The sequence below is a fragment of the Acartia tonsa genome, chromosome 8, assembly GCF_053477335.1.
Source record: "Acartia tonsa isolate MP-2025a chromosome 8, ASM5347733v1, whole genome shotgun sequence".
NCBI classification, from domain to species: domain Eukaryota; kingdom Metazoa; phylum Arthropoda; class Copepoda; order Calanoida; family Acartiidae; genus Acartia; species Acartia tonsa.
Window position 1 is genome coordinate 26,703,723 of NC_137267.1, and position 14,097 is coordinate 26,717,819.

At 36.8% G+C, this 14,097-nt stretch overlaps 4 protein-coding genes across 4 annotated transcripts; all 4 read left to right on the top strand.

Annotated features, from left to right (window-relative positions):
* Positions 1-397: 397 nt before the first annotated feature.
* LOC145326406 (uncharacterized) lies at positions 398-4,799 on the top strand. The gene is made up of 5 exons (XM_080169745.1): positions 398-533; positions 787-1,639; positions 2,183-2,298; positions 2,563-2,731; positions 3,199-4,799. The coding sequence occupies exons 2-5, from the start codon at positions 1,612-1,614 to the stop codon at positions 3,822-3,824; spliced, it is 939 nt and encodes a 312-aa protein (XP_080025871.1). The 5' UTR covers positions 398-533; positions 787-1,611; the 3' UTR covers positions 3,825-4,799.
* LOC145326545 (uncharacterized) lies at positions 4,024-7,023 on the top strand. Its single transcript, XM_080169915.1, has 6 exons — positions 4,024-4,037; positions 4,547-5,064; positions 5,358-5,509; positions 5,737-6,053; positions 6,281-6,504; positions 6,718-7,023. Exons 1-6 carry the CDS (start codon positions 4,024-4,026, stop codon positions 6,858-6,860), a joined length of 1,368 nt encoding a protein of 455 aa, XP_080026041.1. The 3' UTR covers positions 6,861-7,023.
* A 40-nt stretch (positions 7,024-7,063) lies between these two features.
* Positions 7,064-8,444, top strand: LOC145326407 (uncharacterized). Its single transcript, XM_080169746.1, has 3 exons — positions 7,064-7,468; positions 7,746-7,868; positions 8,179-8,444. Exons 1-3 carry the CDS (start codon positions 7,370-7,372, stop codon positions 8,428-8,430), a joined length of 474 nt encoding a protein of 157 aa, XP_080025872.1. The 5' UTR covers positions 7,064-7,369; the 3' UTR covers positions 8,431-8,444.
* A 417-nt stretch (positions 8,445-8,861) lies between these two features.
* LOC145326546 (uncharacterized) lies at positions 8,862-12,643 on the top strand. The gene is made up of 5 exons (XM_080169916.1): positions 8,862-9,405; positions 9,659-9,800; positions 10,092-11,404; positions 11,734-11,820; positions 12,074-12,643. The coding sequence occupies exons 1-5, from the start codon at positions 8,862-8,864 to the stop codon at positions 12,436-12,438; spliced, it is 2,451 nt and encodes an 816-aa protein (XP_080026042.1). The 3' UTR covers positions 12,439-12,643.
* The last annotated feature ends 1,454 nt before the right edge of the window (positions 12,644-14,097 follow it).

Consider the following 14,097-nt stretch of genomic DNA (forward strand, 5'->3'; position numbering starts at 1 on the left):
GGTTATTAGGGATAAAATCATTCTTATATGATGAATTTTCCAAAGTTTTAATATTTTTTGGATAGGCCTCCAGGTTCCGGAGCTCCAGGCCTTCTCCCCCCCCCCCCTTGTTTAAGGACAAATAAAATACCGGAAAGTTAAAAAACATTAATCACACCCCTCCCAAAAATAAACAAGACAAACAAAATAATCATTCCTCAAATTAGGATGGATCCATACCAATACCACGAGCTGCATGACAGATGGGACGCCCTCATGGTTAGGATGTTGAGACTCTTCTCCAAGCTAAATATTCGAGTTCAAGAAGAATCATGTGGCATTGATGACGCTGTTGAAATAGTAAAACTCTTATACCATCACGGTTGGGTAGAGACACACTTAAAGAAGATTGAACCTATGCCCGAGAATCTCTACGAGAACGAGAGACCCCGCCTGGATGATACCGAGAGACGTGTCATTGACCATGAAGCCGACTGTGCACCTTTCCTCACCAACGTCAGCCCTTTTTTCTAAATAAAACCCAGAGTAACAAGGTAAAAACTACGAAATTATTGCAGGGGTGTATATTCTGCTCCGGGGGGGGGGGGGAGGGGAGGGGGAAAAAAGAAATAAGTGGATCAATGATGGAAGTTGCTTCAAATCACATGCTCTTGTTCATGGCTAGTTGTCTTTTGTAGCAGGGGAAAAAATTGTTTTTAACCAAAAAATGTTTCAGAATTCTTTGAGTTTCTTCATTAAAAAACGCTTTAGTTTTCTCATTTTTAATTCAATGTTCTTTCCTTTCAGGGAAGAGAAAGGAGAAGCTAGGAGAAGCCGAGCTCGCCGCCGGCGATTTCATCCAGCCTCCGGATATCCATGCTGAAAGCGAATTTTAATTGTAATTTGTGGCGTTATCCTCTTAGAAAATTTTGTTTGTATTATTTAACTCCCCATCCCCCCCCCCCCCCCAAACTAAATTGCTGGGTTAGGTTAGGCTAGGTTAAGTTATACGGCTAGGTAGAGGCCAGGGGCCGTTTTTCTAGGGGGGGGGGGGGTATTTCCTAAGAGGATAACATCAATTTGTTCTTTCAGAACATTTACGTTAACCTCTCTTTGATTGCAGCGCCCATATATTTTATAATTAAGTACCCATGGTGACAGTGATCGAGCCCCACTGGTCGTGCAGATATATAATTTCCTGCATATAAACATTAATAAACATTATTTACCCCTAAAGCCGACGATTACGTATGCACGTGTACAGTTTTTTAAGCTTCTGGCTATAGCTCTCTAGGAGATCTTAATTGATATGTTTTATTTTTTGTTTTTGTTTTTTGATATTTTTGTTATGTTGTTTTTTATTATTTATTATTATTTATTTTATAGCAAATTAACAAATTTTCTGGGTTCAACATTGTTGTTATAATAAAACTCCATGCAACTGCAGAATTCTGCAAAAGTCACGACCAGTGGGGCTCGATTATATATGCGTTCGTCGGCTTTTCAGGGAAGGCAGGAAATTTATATAGGTATTATCCAGGTCAGGACTGGAACAAACAAAATTTTATGTATATATTGTATATAGTTATTTTTTTCAAAGTAAAAAAATGTCAGACCAACGCTGGATGACGTATGTATAATTGGATCACAATTTTGATAGGTAAGTTTAATTAATTTTATACACAATCAAAGAATAAATAAGGGTATTTTCTTGTTTGTAACTCTAACTCTTTATTTTGTGAGTTCCTTTGACATTTAATTTTGGTTTCAAAAAGTGTCACTCCCCCCCCCCCCCCCCCTTTTTTACTTTCTCCTTCTTTCGTTATATGTAAACAAGTAATAACCTTATTATTATAACCAGGGGTGTATATTCTGCACAAGATTTATTTTTTTTCCCCTGCTACAAATTTTTTTATTTTTTTTCCCCCCTAGATTTTTCTGAAAAAGTAGGGGGGGAAATAGAAAAATATTTAAAGAACTCTATACTTCATTTATTTTATCCCTCCTACCACACATTTCTTTATTTTTTTTTCACCAAGGAGGGGGGGGGGGGGGAAATGGAAAAAATGTTTTCAGTTTTCTTAATTTTTACATTTTTTTTTCCTCCAACCACTTATTTTTTATTTCCACCCCCCCCCCCCCTGAGCAGGGGATCCCATGCAGAATATACATCCCTGATTATAACATATACTTCTTATTTCAGGAGTTACCTATACACCCCTGTTAGACGTTATTGCAATGGGAGACAATTTGATTGGTACACTCTCTAAAGCTCTACTGAAGCGTATAAGAAGTGGAGATAAGAGGAAAAATGTACAGGTGACTTTTTACAACTAATTATTTCTACATATTTAAGATGAGACCTTACTTTTCATTACTGTACTTAAAGTATAATCTATGCTCGACTTTAATTTCTATTTTTCACTTGCAGTCAGCGCACTATAAACATGCTTGCTCTTACACCAGTATAGTCATATGTACTGTAATCAATTGACACGTGTAGCTTGCCCAAATAACGATCCATAACAACTCCCCTATATTATTTTAAATAAGTAATTCACTAATTATGTAATCTTTTTCCAGTTGCAGCATAAACTGAGGTCCATAAGAAAACTCTTCTGTACTGCAACGAGAACCAGAAAATGGCGCAAGAAACCTCCACAAAGTGAAGACAGTCAGCCATTACTAGAAGAAGAACAGCAGGAGGATTTGATGGATGTGGAATATGAGAACGAAACTGCATCGTCAAAAGGTAACCTACAATATCTGTAATATAAAGTAGAACGATGTCGGTCTGTCTGTTTGTTGTTTGTTTGTCCAAATTCCCACAAACATTGTCTCCCAATTTTTGTTTTTTATTTTCCTTTCAATCTAAATTTCAAACAATTGGTTTGATCAAACGTTAGTTAAGTTTGTCTCAAGATATCCTTGTTCCAGGGGTGTATATTCTACATGGGATCCCTTAACCTAACCCACCTTCACCCACTCTCTACATTTATCTACTTTTTCTGGAATTTTTAATTTTTTAACTTTCTAATTTGACTAGTTTTTCTTTACGGCATTATCCTTATACTAAAGTAACAGGATGTCTGTGTGTCTGTTCAAAAGGATCTTGCTAACCGCTGAACCGATTGGGTTCTCCTTTACAGGGTACCTTCACATAGGTCCCGGGAAGGTTTATAACTATAAAACACCATGTTTAACATCGTATTTTTTTAGGTAAAGTTTGTACAGGCTGCAATACCAACTTCACAAAGGAAACCGAAAGTATATGTTATCAATGCTACGCAAACCAAGTTTTGGAGCGATTAAATAACAATCCTGAAGAAACAAACTACATTAATATTGTTGTAGACAATATTAACAACAATAATACCAACGATAATAATGATGCAGACAATGACAGCATTCAAGATGCCGAGGACTGGGAACACGTCGAATTGTTTGATATACCTGAAGATGATTTTGACCCAGATGATGACGATGACCCTGATGACGAACCTGATGGCGAACCTGATGGCGATCATGACGGGGATCCCTTCAAACATCTTACAGAACTTGAGAAAGAAATTGTTAATGATTTCAGAAGCGTTTGTGTTCTAGACAACCCCATCTCTCACAACAAAGTTAGAATCATCCTGGCAATTCTAAAACGCTCGTGTATTTTCAAATTTCCGTCATATAATACATTATTCAAACCCAAATACAAAGTTGAAATCAAAGAAAACAAATATAATCCTACAAATGCTCCTGGTTCACTGATTGAGTGCAGGTATGTTTATATACGATTTAGAAAGCGTAGCATTTCTATAATCATTACCAGAATTTCCGTACGTCCATTTTAAACATGTCGATTTTTCTCCTTTTTTAACAACAAACTTTCAAGTGTTCTAATTATCAGTTTGATCATTCTTTGGTATATTGCTTCCTGCGACAACTTGAGAACAATATTATAAGCTATTATTAGTTAAAAATATATTTCTTTTTCCAGATTCCCTACCTATGAGATCCTCCAAGACGCCATCACAGACTTTAAACGGTTGAATGGACAACAGGCCGTTGATGATCATATAACTTTTGACATCTCGGGCGACGGAGTGAAAGCAGCTCAGGGATCTCATATCTCCTATTATACTGTCTGGATTAGGTAAGTAATTAATATATTGTGGATTTGAAAGGGTTGGGTTGGGATAAAGTTCTTTTCATATACAGCATGACCCTCGAAAAAATATTTTTTAGGAATGGCACCCTATATTTCAAAGGATATCGAAATATTTGTTTTACATCAATTGACAGCCCAGATTTTTAAAGCCAAAGTTTAGGAAACCATTCAATAAAGAAATAAAAAAGAAAACTAAGTTTACAATTGATACTTTTTTCTATTGCATACATATATAAAAATCTGTCTTACTGTATACCAGGACTTAATTAATACCATAAGTAAACCTAGTTTTTACCACTTTTACGGTAAAATTTTACCAGCCTTTACGTTTTATAAATCAGTAACTACAATTTTAAGTCTAAGTTATTAAATGCTATTATTATTAATTCTTCTTTATTATTTCAGGTTATTCTTCAACAAGGATTTCAGTGTTATATTGCCAGTCAGCATATTTGAGAAGACGAGGAGGCGTCCCTACAGTTACAACTTTCTGGATAATGTTACCCGATTCATCAACAAACTAATTCAAGAAGGATTACCTGGACATACCTTTCAATGTAGAACCATCATCCACGATGCCGTTGCGAGAGCCGATGTATTCGGCATTCTTGGCCATGGATCAAAAAATGGATGCCCACACTGTGACCTTCCAGGGATGGCTTTTTCACAGACTTATCTCCGTCAAAAGAACTTGGTATTGTTCGAATCAATGAATGTATTTTACCCCAGTGACAGTCAAAATATGGGTACGCCGAGGTCTGACGAGAAATTCCGCAAGTTAGAGGAAAATAATCAGAACATGAAAACCAGTTTTTCTGAGCTTGACCCGAGCTTGGATTTAATACAAGATACCCCCAGTGATCCGATGCACGCGTTGCACCTGGGCTATGTAAAGAAAGTGATGACGTACCTGAAGAAAGGACGTAATAGTTATCCAGAATTGGAAGAAGAAGACTTAGTTCAAATGGAGAGAATTACAGGGATGTACTGCATTTGACTAAAGAAATGACGCGTAAAATAGGTGTTTTCTTCGCGCATTTCTCGGCACTGCGATAAAATTCTGCATTTTTAGATTTATGTCTATTACACATTATTTGTACGCCTTGTTATGCCGCTTAAAAGAGTGTTAGTTTGAAAAGTTTAAAGAACTTAAATTTTGAAAATTTTCTCCTTATCACCCATATTTTACCATGAACTGCAGTAACTCCAATTATAGATGAAATCAACGATCAATTGAAGCTTGTTGGCGATTTTGATCGCGTTCCCCGTACGTCCATCATGCGCCTGACAGAGAAGAAGCTAGCCCTCAATTTGAAAAGTTCTGAATTCAAAGTACTGGGCTTTTACCATATGATATTTTATGCAGAGGTAGGTTTTTACCATATTATAATCTTTTTAGAATTTAAAGCTTATTTCAGTTTCATTATATTGTATAGCAATAACATTCTTTTTAAATTTGCGCACGTGTGCTATATTATATATATATTTCTATTGAGGAGGGTGGACTTCCAATAAGTATATAGGGCGAAGCCCCTAGAGGCTAGGGGCGAAAGAGCTAGTTTTCCCTTAAATTATTACGATGTTTTTTTTTCCAGTTGGCAAATCTTAAAGATGAACAACGTCTGATATGCAAGTTTTTATTCCACATATTGCGCTGTCTCGAAGAGCATATAACAACTGAACGTGTGGCTGAGCTCAAGACCATGATAATGGTCCTGAACTCAAAATTGGCGGAGATGTACGGCGAATCGTGCTTGAGTTACAATACTCACATGCTTTACCATATGCCGGAACATGTCCGCCGATTTGGACCATCCATGGCGTTCAGTTGTTATGCTTTCGAAAGTGCCAATCATGTGATTGCAACTTACATCCGAGGATATAATTTTGGCCTTAAAGAGGTTTCAAACAGGTAATACTATTTTTTTTTAGTTGAGTTCCTTTGACTTTTAGTTTTGGTTTCAAGAAGTGTCACTTCTCCCCCCCCCCCCCACTCTTTACAAATTTTAATGTAATTTTTAAAAATGTAACATAACTTTCTTTCCGTGTATTGCTGATCAAACACTTAAGCTATAACGATTTCACCAGCAACATACCTTTCCGTTTAACAGCCATTAATGACATAAATGACATATTTAGATTGTTGATATTTCACACAGTGAAACCGTACATAAATGAAAAGCTGGCTGTCAGGGGAAAAAGGAATGCCAACAAACGAAAGTTCGAAAGAAATCAATTCTATACAGACTGCCAAGACCTCTACTTTGTCCCAGACTGCCGTCGTGATAAAACAGTATGGTTGGTCCACAAAGTGAGGACATTTTTTCCGGCATACACCTTTCCTGAAGATTCCAGAATAATAGGTAGGGGTGTATATTTTGCACATGATTAATTGTTGTATAGAAATATTTCATGAACTATACATTTCATCTAATTCCTTTTTAACCTACCACAATTTATTTGTAATTCTTTATCATGCCAGGAGGAGAGTGTGGTAAAGGGGGGAGGGGGGGTCTAGGAAATATGAATTAAGTTTTATGGTTTTAAACACTGAAAATATACACCCCTGGTATTAGGAGTAGGCAAGACTGACGATCCCGAAGACTATAGCCATCCTCCAACAGAACTAGCCTCCAACCTACTGAAGTACAGAGTAGCACATATCTCCGTACACCTGTTGCATCAAGATGTCTCCATCGTAATTCCTATCGGAATTTAATTTTGTACATTGAAAGCAGAGAAAGGGGGGGGGGGGAAATGACACTTTTTGAAACCAAAACTAAAAGTTCCATATTGTACCCTTATAAAACAACTGCCATGCAAAATTACAGATCTGTAACTGTTTCTTTAGTTCAGTTCCTTTGACTTTTAGTTTTGGTTTCAAAAAGTGTCACTTCCCCCCCCCCCCCCCCTTTTGTTATAATATGTATGTAAAATGTTGTAAAATTCAACTGAAGGCCCTTCCTTCCCTCTTTATTTGGAATTTATGTGAAATGTACTTTAAAATATTTTTTTCATTAAAATTATTTTTTATAGCTAATTTTAAAAAAGGCATTTCAACTAAATTTAGCAAAACCCTACCTTTTTGGCCATCGATGGGTATGAAGTTAAAGTGTTATAAGTCTAGTCTGTAATTTGAAAGAGTACATGTTTGCAATTTAATTTAATTTTACATAAAATTTTAATTTCTGTCTACACATTTCAGATTTAAAACTATGCAAATTGCCCATGCCAACGACCTGGATCCAACAGCGTAACTTCGACTGGCAATTGATCAAGCTAGATCCCAAAATGACGAGGACTGGAAAGAGTGCTAGTTCTGTAAAGGTAAAAATTATATTTAAGGCCTAATTTACTATTGTACAAATTGCTGCTACCCTTCGCTCTTAAAACTTATAAATTCGCATGTTACCGGATCGAAAGGAAAACCTTATCGGTTCATGCTTAACAGACCACAAAAGATTATTGACCAAGTATAATTATTTATTAATTTTCCACAGTGTGTTTAACATTTGATATTAGTAATTAAAATTCTAGGGGCGTAGCCACTGCTATCTAATATCTTTTTATGCATTGTAAATACAACAATTATTTCTTGTTTTAGAACAACAAGCCTACTGGAGGTGGCAAACCTAATTTAAGTGCCAGAGGTGGAAGTGCCAAAGCTCCAAGTGCCAAAACTGGAAGCAACAAATCTACTGGAGGTGGCAAAGGTACAACAGCAAAGGTAGGATTTTAAGTTTTATTGTTATCGGTTTTTGGTTTGTTGGTGTTTTGTTGTTAAACTAAACTTACTAACATGATGTCTGTTTGTGGGTTTGTACCAACAAATCTCGTTAACCGTTGAACAAATTGGGTCCCTCTAACCATATAACTTAACCTAGCCTAACCTAACACAGTCATTTTGTCGGGAGAGGGGGGGGGGGAGGGTAAAGTTTTAAAAAATAGAAGAAAAAAATTAGGATAATGCCGGTGTTGTTTAAAACTATAATCCTCGGTAAGTAATGCTTTACAATAATTATCTATATTATTTTTAGAACACAAATAGAACCACAACATCTCCAATGAGGCCAATAAATATTACCCCACCTCCATCTCCACGGGCACGGCACCACTCCGCGAGTCAACGGACCGCGAGAGCTGTAGTTCCTCCTGCAACATCATCACGATCCCAGTCCCAGTCATCACGACCCCAGGGATCATCTGGCCCTTCTGGTGAGATGGAAGAAAGCGAGGTATTATTTTTATTTCATTTTGTCATCCAGAGGATACAAATTACAATTATTTAGGATATATATCGACTTAGCCTGGAAAAAATAACTTGTAAGATTTGACTAAATTTTTGGTAAACATTGACCAATAAAAATTTACCTTGTAAATTTTTACAAACAAGTTGGTCAAATTTTACCAAGTTGATTTTTTGGTCAAAGTCCAAAAATCTGGACTTAGCCTAAAAATTTACCTTGTCAATTTTTACCAAAAAGTTGGTCAAATTTTACCAAGTTTTTTTGTTTGTCAAAGTCCAAAAATGATGGAAGATGCTTAGGATCACTTGCTCTTGTTTGTGGATAGTCTTCTTTTCTACCACATAGTTTTTAAAATACCAAGACTTGAAAATATGTGGTTTAATATGTTTCATTTTAAGGATTTGTTCACCGGGGCCGTTATGAACCAAATTCAGAACCAATTTCAGCAGCTACGTACTTTCTTGACCTCACAAATGAAAAATCAATTAGAGCCCATTAATGCGTCCATCAGAAACTTGGTAAACAAAACGTCCACAAACCATGAGTTAGTGAAGAATGAAATCAAAGACCTGCAAGACAGTGTATCAAGAGATATGGCTGAAAATACTAAAACCCTGAAAACAGAAATGAAGAAAAACAACCAAATTGTGGAAACCTTGGTGACTGATCTAAGAAGACTGACCAATGTGGATGAGCTTGATGAGGAGGAGGCGAATAAAGGGCCTAGTGAGAATCAGGATGTTGTCGTGGACCAGATTTTCTCACCAGATTTTTACAGAGAAAGAATAAAGAACCAGGACCCCTTGGAAAAAGATGGTTATATGAGAAGAGAAGAAATTATCTTTTTCATCCAAAATTTCGAAGACTCACTGAAAGTGGATATAGGCTGGCAAACCTTACTGAAAGTATGCCGCGACATCATAACCTTCCTGTATGTCGTGTTCGAGCAGTTCACCTTTGACGCCCGCATCACAGCTGCCTTTTGGACTGCTCCGGAAGTTATTGATGACGAAACTGGTAAGTAAATATTATTTTGTAAATTTGACATGATGAGAAAACGTTTAAAACAGGGAGAAGGGAGGTGGGGGCAAGAGAAATAAACCGAATAAAAGGGGCATTCCTATTCTTGCTAGCAGGTGACCATGTACAATAATCTTTTTATATATATATTTTATTTGTGAAAATAAATCTTGTGCAGAATATACACCCCTGGTACAATAATAAACATGTACCTATGCAGAGTTAATTGAAAATTTCATTATTATTTCAGTGGATCGTTTCTTGGATCATTGTAAGTTAGTGCTTAACGAGACGTACCTAGATGAAGCTATCCCACCAAATTTGTGGAGAACAGGAACCTATGTGTCTTCAAGCGACCTTTTTCTAGTGAGGAACCACATACAAGCTTGTAGGTAATTCAATTATTTATCGCATCTATTCCGCGTCTATTCAATGTGAAAGTGGTAGTTTTACAAAATGCATTTCAATGTTCTTTAGTTAAAAAAGTAGTTTCACGAAATGTTAACTGCATATTGTATTCTTGTTAAATTGTTAAACTACATTTCTATGGCATATGTTTCAAAGAATTTCAATTTTGTACCATGTATTTTTTTATGTGGCAAGACTTTTAGTTCATCTTTTCTTGATATATGTTATATGTTATATATTGAGACTGTTTTGATATAAACCCTTTTTTTATCTAGGTTCTTGCGCAATTTCGAACACACTTTTAAAGAGGACGCGACTGGTTTTTGTGAAAATAAGAAGAGGGCCCAAGATTATATGCTTGCTAATGAGGATCCTGTCTGCTGGAGGCTATTTCGAGGGCTGGTAACGCGAAAACAAGAACGCGCATTGTCAACCCCAAACTACACGTATGAACAGGTTTTTGAAATCAAGCCAAGGAAGGAGACAAGCAATAAGAAAGGCAAGAAAGACAAGAAAGACAAGAAAGACAAGAAAGACAAGAAGGAAAAGGCACAGAAACGATCAGCCTTACAGATGTGTGAATTTTATCTGGCCCCTGCAGAGATACAAAGAATTAAGCGGCGTATTAAACCGAAGACAATCACAACTTCAACACCAGGTGTTACAGCCGAAGACAGGAAATTTTACCACATGTTAGGTGCCCACTCAATGGGTTGCTTACCCCACGAAGTTCAAGGAAAGAACCCGATTTACTTGAGAATAAACAATGACAGGTCGAGAAATTCATTTCAGATCAAAGATTATGCAGACATGGCAAAGAACCCCAAGCAATTTTTCAAGACAGTCCATAGTGATAAGAAGGTTATACAAAGAGCTGTAATGTATTATTCGTACGCCACAACCAATTTGAAACCAGAAATGAGTGAAGAACAGACAAAGATTCACAATGCCAGTGAGAAAGCAACTAGAATTTCAAGAAATAGAAAGATGAATGCTGCTGATGAATCCACTGCTGATGATTGCACTGCTGATGATTCCACTGCTGATGATTCCACTGCTGATGTATCCACTGATGGTGAAGACAATGAGGGGGGAGGCAATGCTGTTGAAGACAATGAAGCTGAAGGCAATGCTGTTGAAGAAAATGGTATGGAAAACATTGCTGATGAAGAAAGCAACAATGGTGAGGAGCTTGTAATTGATGACGGAGCCGACGACGTTGAAATGAATTCAAATGATGATCAGATTGGGAATGACTTACCCGCGGAGAATCCAGCAGTAACTCCAGAACCAGTAAAGCACCCAGTAAAGCCACGTAGGTTATATGAAGATCCAATTGTCAACAGCCAGTCCAATAATAAACCCAAAGTAAATGTATTTAAAAACATCACAAGCTCCAAAAGGAAGAAGCATGGAAAGGGCTCGAAGTCGAAGTCGAAGAAGATAATTATTTCTGAAACAGACGATGAGGGCCAAAATGTGGGAAATCTTGATGATACAGTCCCAATGCAAGATGATGAACAACCACCAAACTTTCCACCACTGCAAAGACAGAAAGAATTTTATGGACGAAATAATTCAATCACAGGTACATATTTGTTGAACATTAATTATTATTTATAAGTTTTATCTTTCCTCGTATTGTGTATATACTGCACAAGATTTTTTTTCCTCTGCTACTAATTTTTTTTCAATTTTTCTTCCCCCCCCCCTAGTTTTTTTTCACCAAGTAGGGGGAAAATTGAAAAATATTTAAAGAACTCTATGATTTATTTATTCTATCCCTCCTACAACACATTTCCTTTTAAAATTTTTTTTTCAACCAAGTAGGGGGGGTGGGGGGGTGGAAAAATGTTTTCAGTACTTGCTTTTTGTTTGGAAACGTATAAAATTAATGTATAAATTAATTATTTACAGGCAACAGTAACGAGAGACAGGTGACTGGAAAGGCAACAAGAGTCGTGGAGGAAAGCAGCAGTGATGAGAATGATGAGGATGCCGAAGGTATTGTTATTTATAGTTTGAAAAACGTAGGAACTGTATCACCTAAATTTAAGTTTATTAATATTTTAAAATTTTACCATAAAAGTGGTAAAAACTAGTTTTTTTATGGTATTAATTGTATCCTGGAGATCGGATTCTACTCTTCTGTGTATTGGTTCTGCGGTGATTTTAAGCTATTTCCTTGGAGGGGGGGGGGGGTTGGGGTTGGGTAACATTTATACTATTTGAAATAATGACTATAATAATTATTTAGATGATGTGGCGATCATTCCAAAGAACCGGGAGCGAAGGCAAACCGCATTGGAAGCCGAAGCAAAAACCAAGAAAAGTTTACAGCTGGACAATGAACCATCATTCGAGGTGGATAACGAAGATGACGGAAACCAGAGTGACGAAATTGTGGAGGTTGAGGACAATGAGGGCAAGAATGACGGCAATGCAAGTAAGGAAATTCGGATACATCCATGTGGAATAATATTACCCAAACTTGCCATTATAATTCACAACCACACGGGTCATTATGAGGTTGTTGCAGTAGGCTCAAATGTTTCTATATACAACCAAATGGAAATTTTAGAACTCATCAACATTGACGGTAAGTTACAGGTCTTAATGTAATAAATGGGGGGGGGGGGGGGGGGGGGTGGGCGAAAGTGACACTTTTTTGGGGCTTTTATTGGCGGTCCTCGGCGGTGGCGACGCCGTTTCTTCACAGTTCCATATTGTACCCCTATAAAGCAATTGCCAATGCAAAATTCCCCCTTTTATCTTTGATTGGCATATTAATATAGGGTAAAAAATATTGCTTGTTTTCATTTGAATCTGATTAATAGTAACTAATGTTCATATAGGTATGGAAATAATATTGAAGCTACAATTATGTACATTTGCTTTAACATTTTTTATTTCTTTGTAGGAGAAAAAGCAAAGTGGAAAAAAGATGAAGAAGAAGGTGAATTACTTTCTGACGTCAAAGAAGAAGCACCAGAGAGTGATGAGACAGATGAAGGTCATCAATCAGACCCAGACACTGGAACTGGCAGTAGTAGTAGTAGTGAAGAAGAAGAAGAACAACGCAAGCCAAAAGCAAAAGTGGCCCAAAAGCCAAAGCCTACCCAAGAAGTTCCTAAACGTCCCAGAAAACAAACAACATTTCCATCAACGAATCAAATTAATGCGGTGTTGTACAGAAACCAGAGCAGAGCAAGCACGAGCACAGCACAAATTAATTCAAGCCGGGAATATGCTGAAAGCGCAGGCACATCAAATCCTGATGAAGACGTAAACACAGAACCAGGTTGTAGTTATAGTCCAGAGCCAGGTTGTAGTAATAGTCAACTCAGTGAGCAACCTAACCAAACTAAGCTGCAGCAAATGTTGAACAGAACAAATACACATTTGCCCGATTTCGGCCAGCGTGGTGAGGCTCGGACAAGAAGAGATGCCAACAAACGAGTAAAGGACAACATGAAGAAGCAAAGATTGTGGGAACAGGGACACAGGCCTGAAGATGATGAGTTAGAGAAGAAGAAAAGATCAACCTCCAGACCACCACAGAGAGCAAGTTCTCAACAATGTTCTCAAAACATAAACAATTACGGTATCTTTGGCAGCTACATTACAGCTGATTCGGGAAAGGGGTGTATATTCTGCACAAGAAATATTGTTTGTCCACGGCTAAAAATTTTTAAAATTTACAAATGTTTTCAGTTTTCTTAATTATTACCTTTTTTTCTTACCTCCATCTATTTATATTTAATGAAATCTAATATACATCCCTGAGCATTCTTGGAAAAAATATTACACATCCGAACCATGTAGAATATACATCCCTGGCAGAATGGAGACAAGTATTATCCGTCGGAACCTTCGTCTGAAAACGAAGAACAAGACGAAGAACAAGACGAAGAACAAGACGAAGAACAAGACGAAGACCTGATTATAGGTCGCAGTCAATCCCAATAATTCCAGGACTTTACGTATATATATATTTATATGTAATTTTTTTTGATGTCATAAGTTTCATCTTCAATTTTTTTTTCTAATATCTAGAAAGGAGTCTTTTCCCAAAATGCATTTGAAGTTAATTTAGTGAACCGTATATTTGAACCTGTTTAAATGTGTTTAAACTCTATTTATATGGCATAAATTTGAAGAAAGTTAAATTTTCTACCACGTACTTTTACCATCTTAACAAAGAAAAATATGCAATTCACAAAATTAAGTTCAAATGCATTTTGTGAAACTACCCCTTTCCACCAATTAAGTTTAATGAGC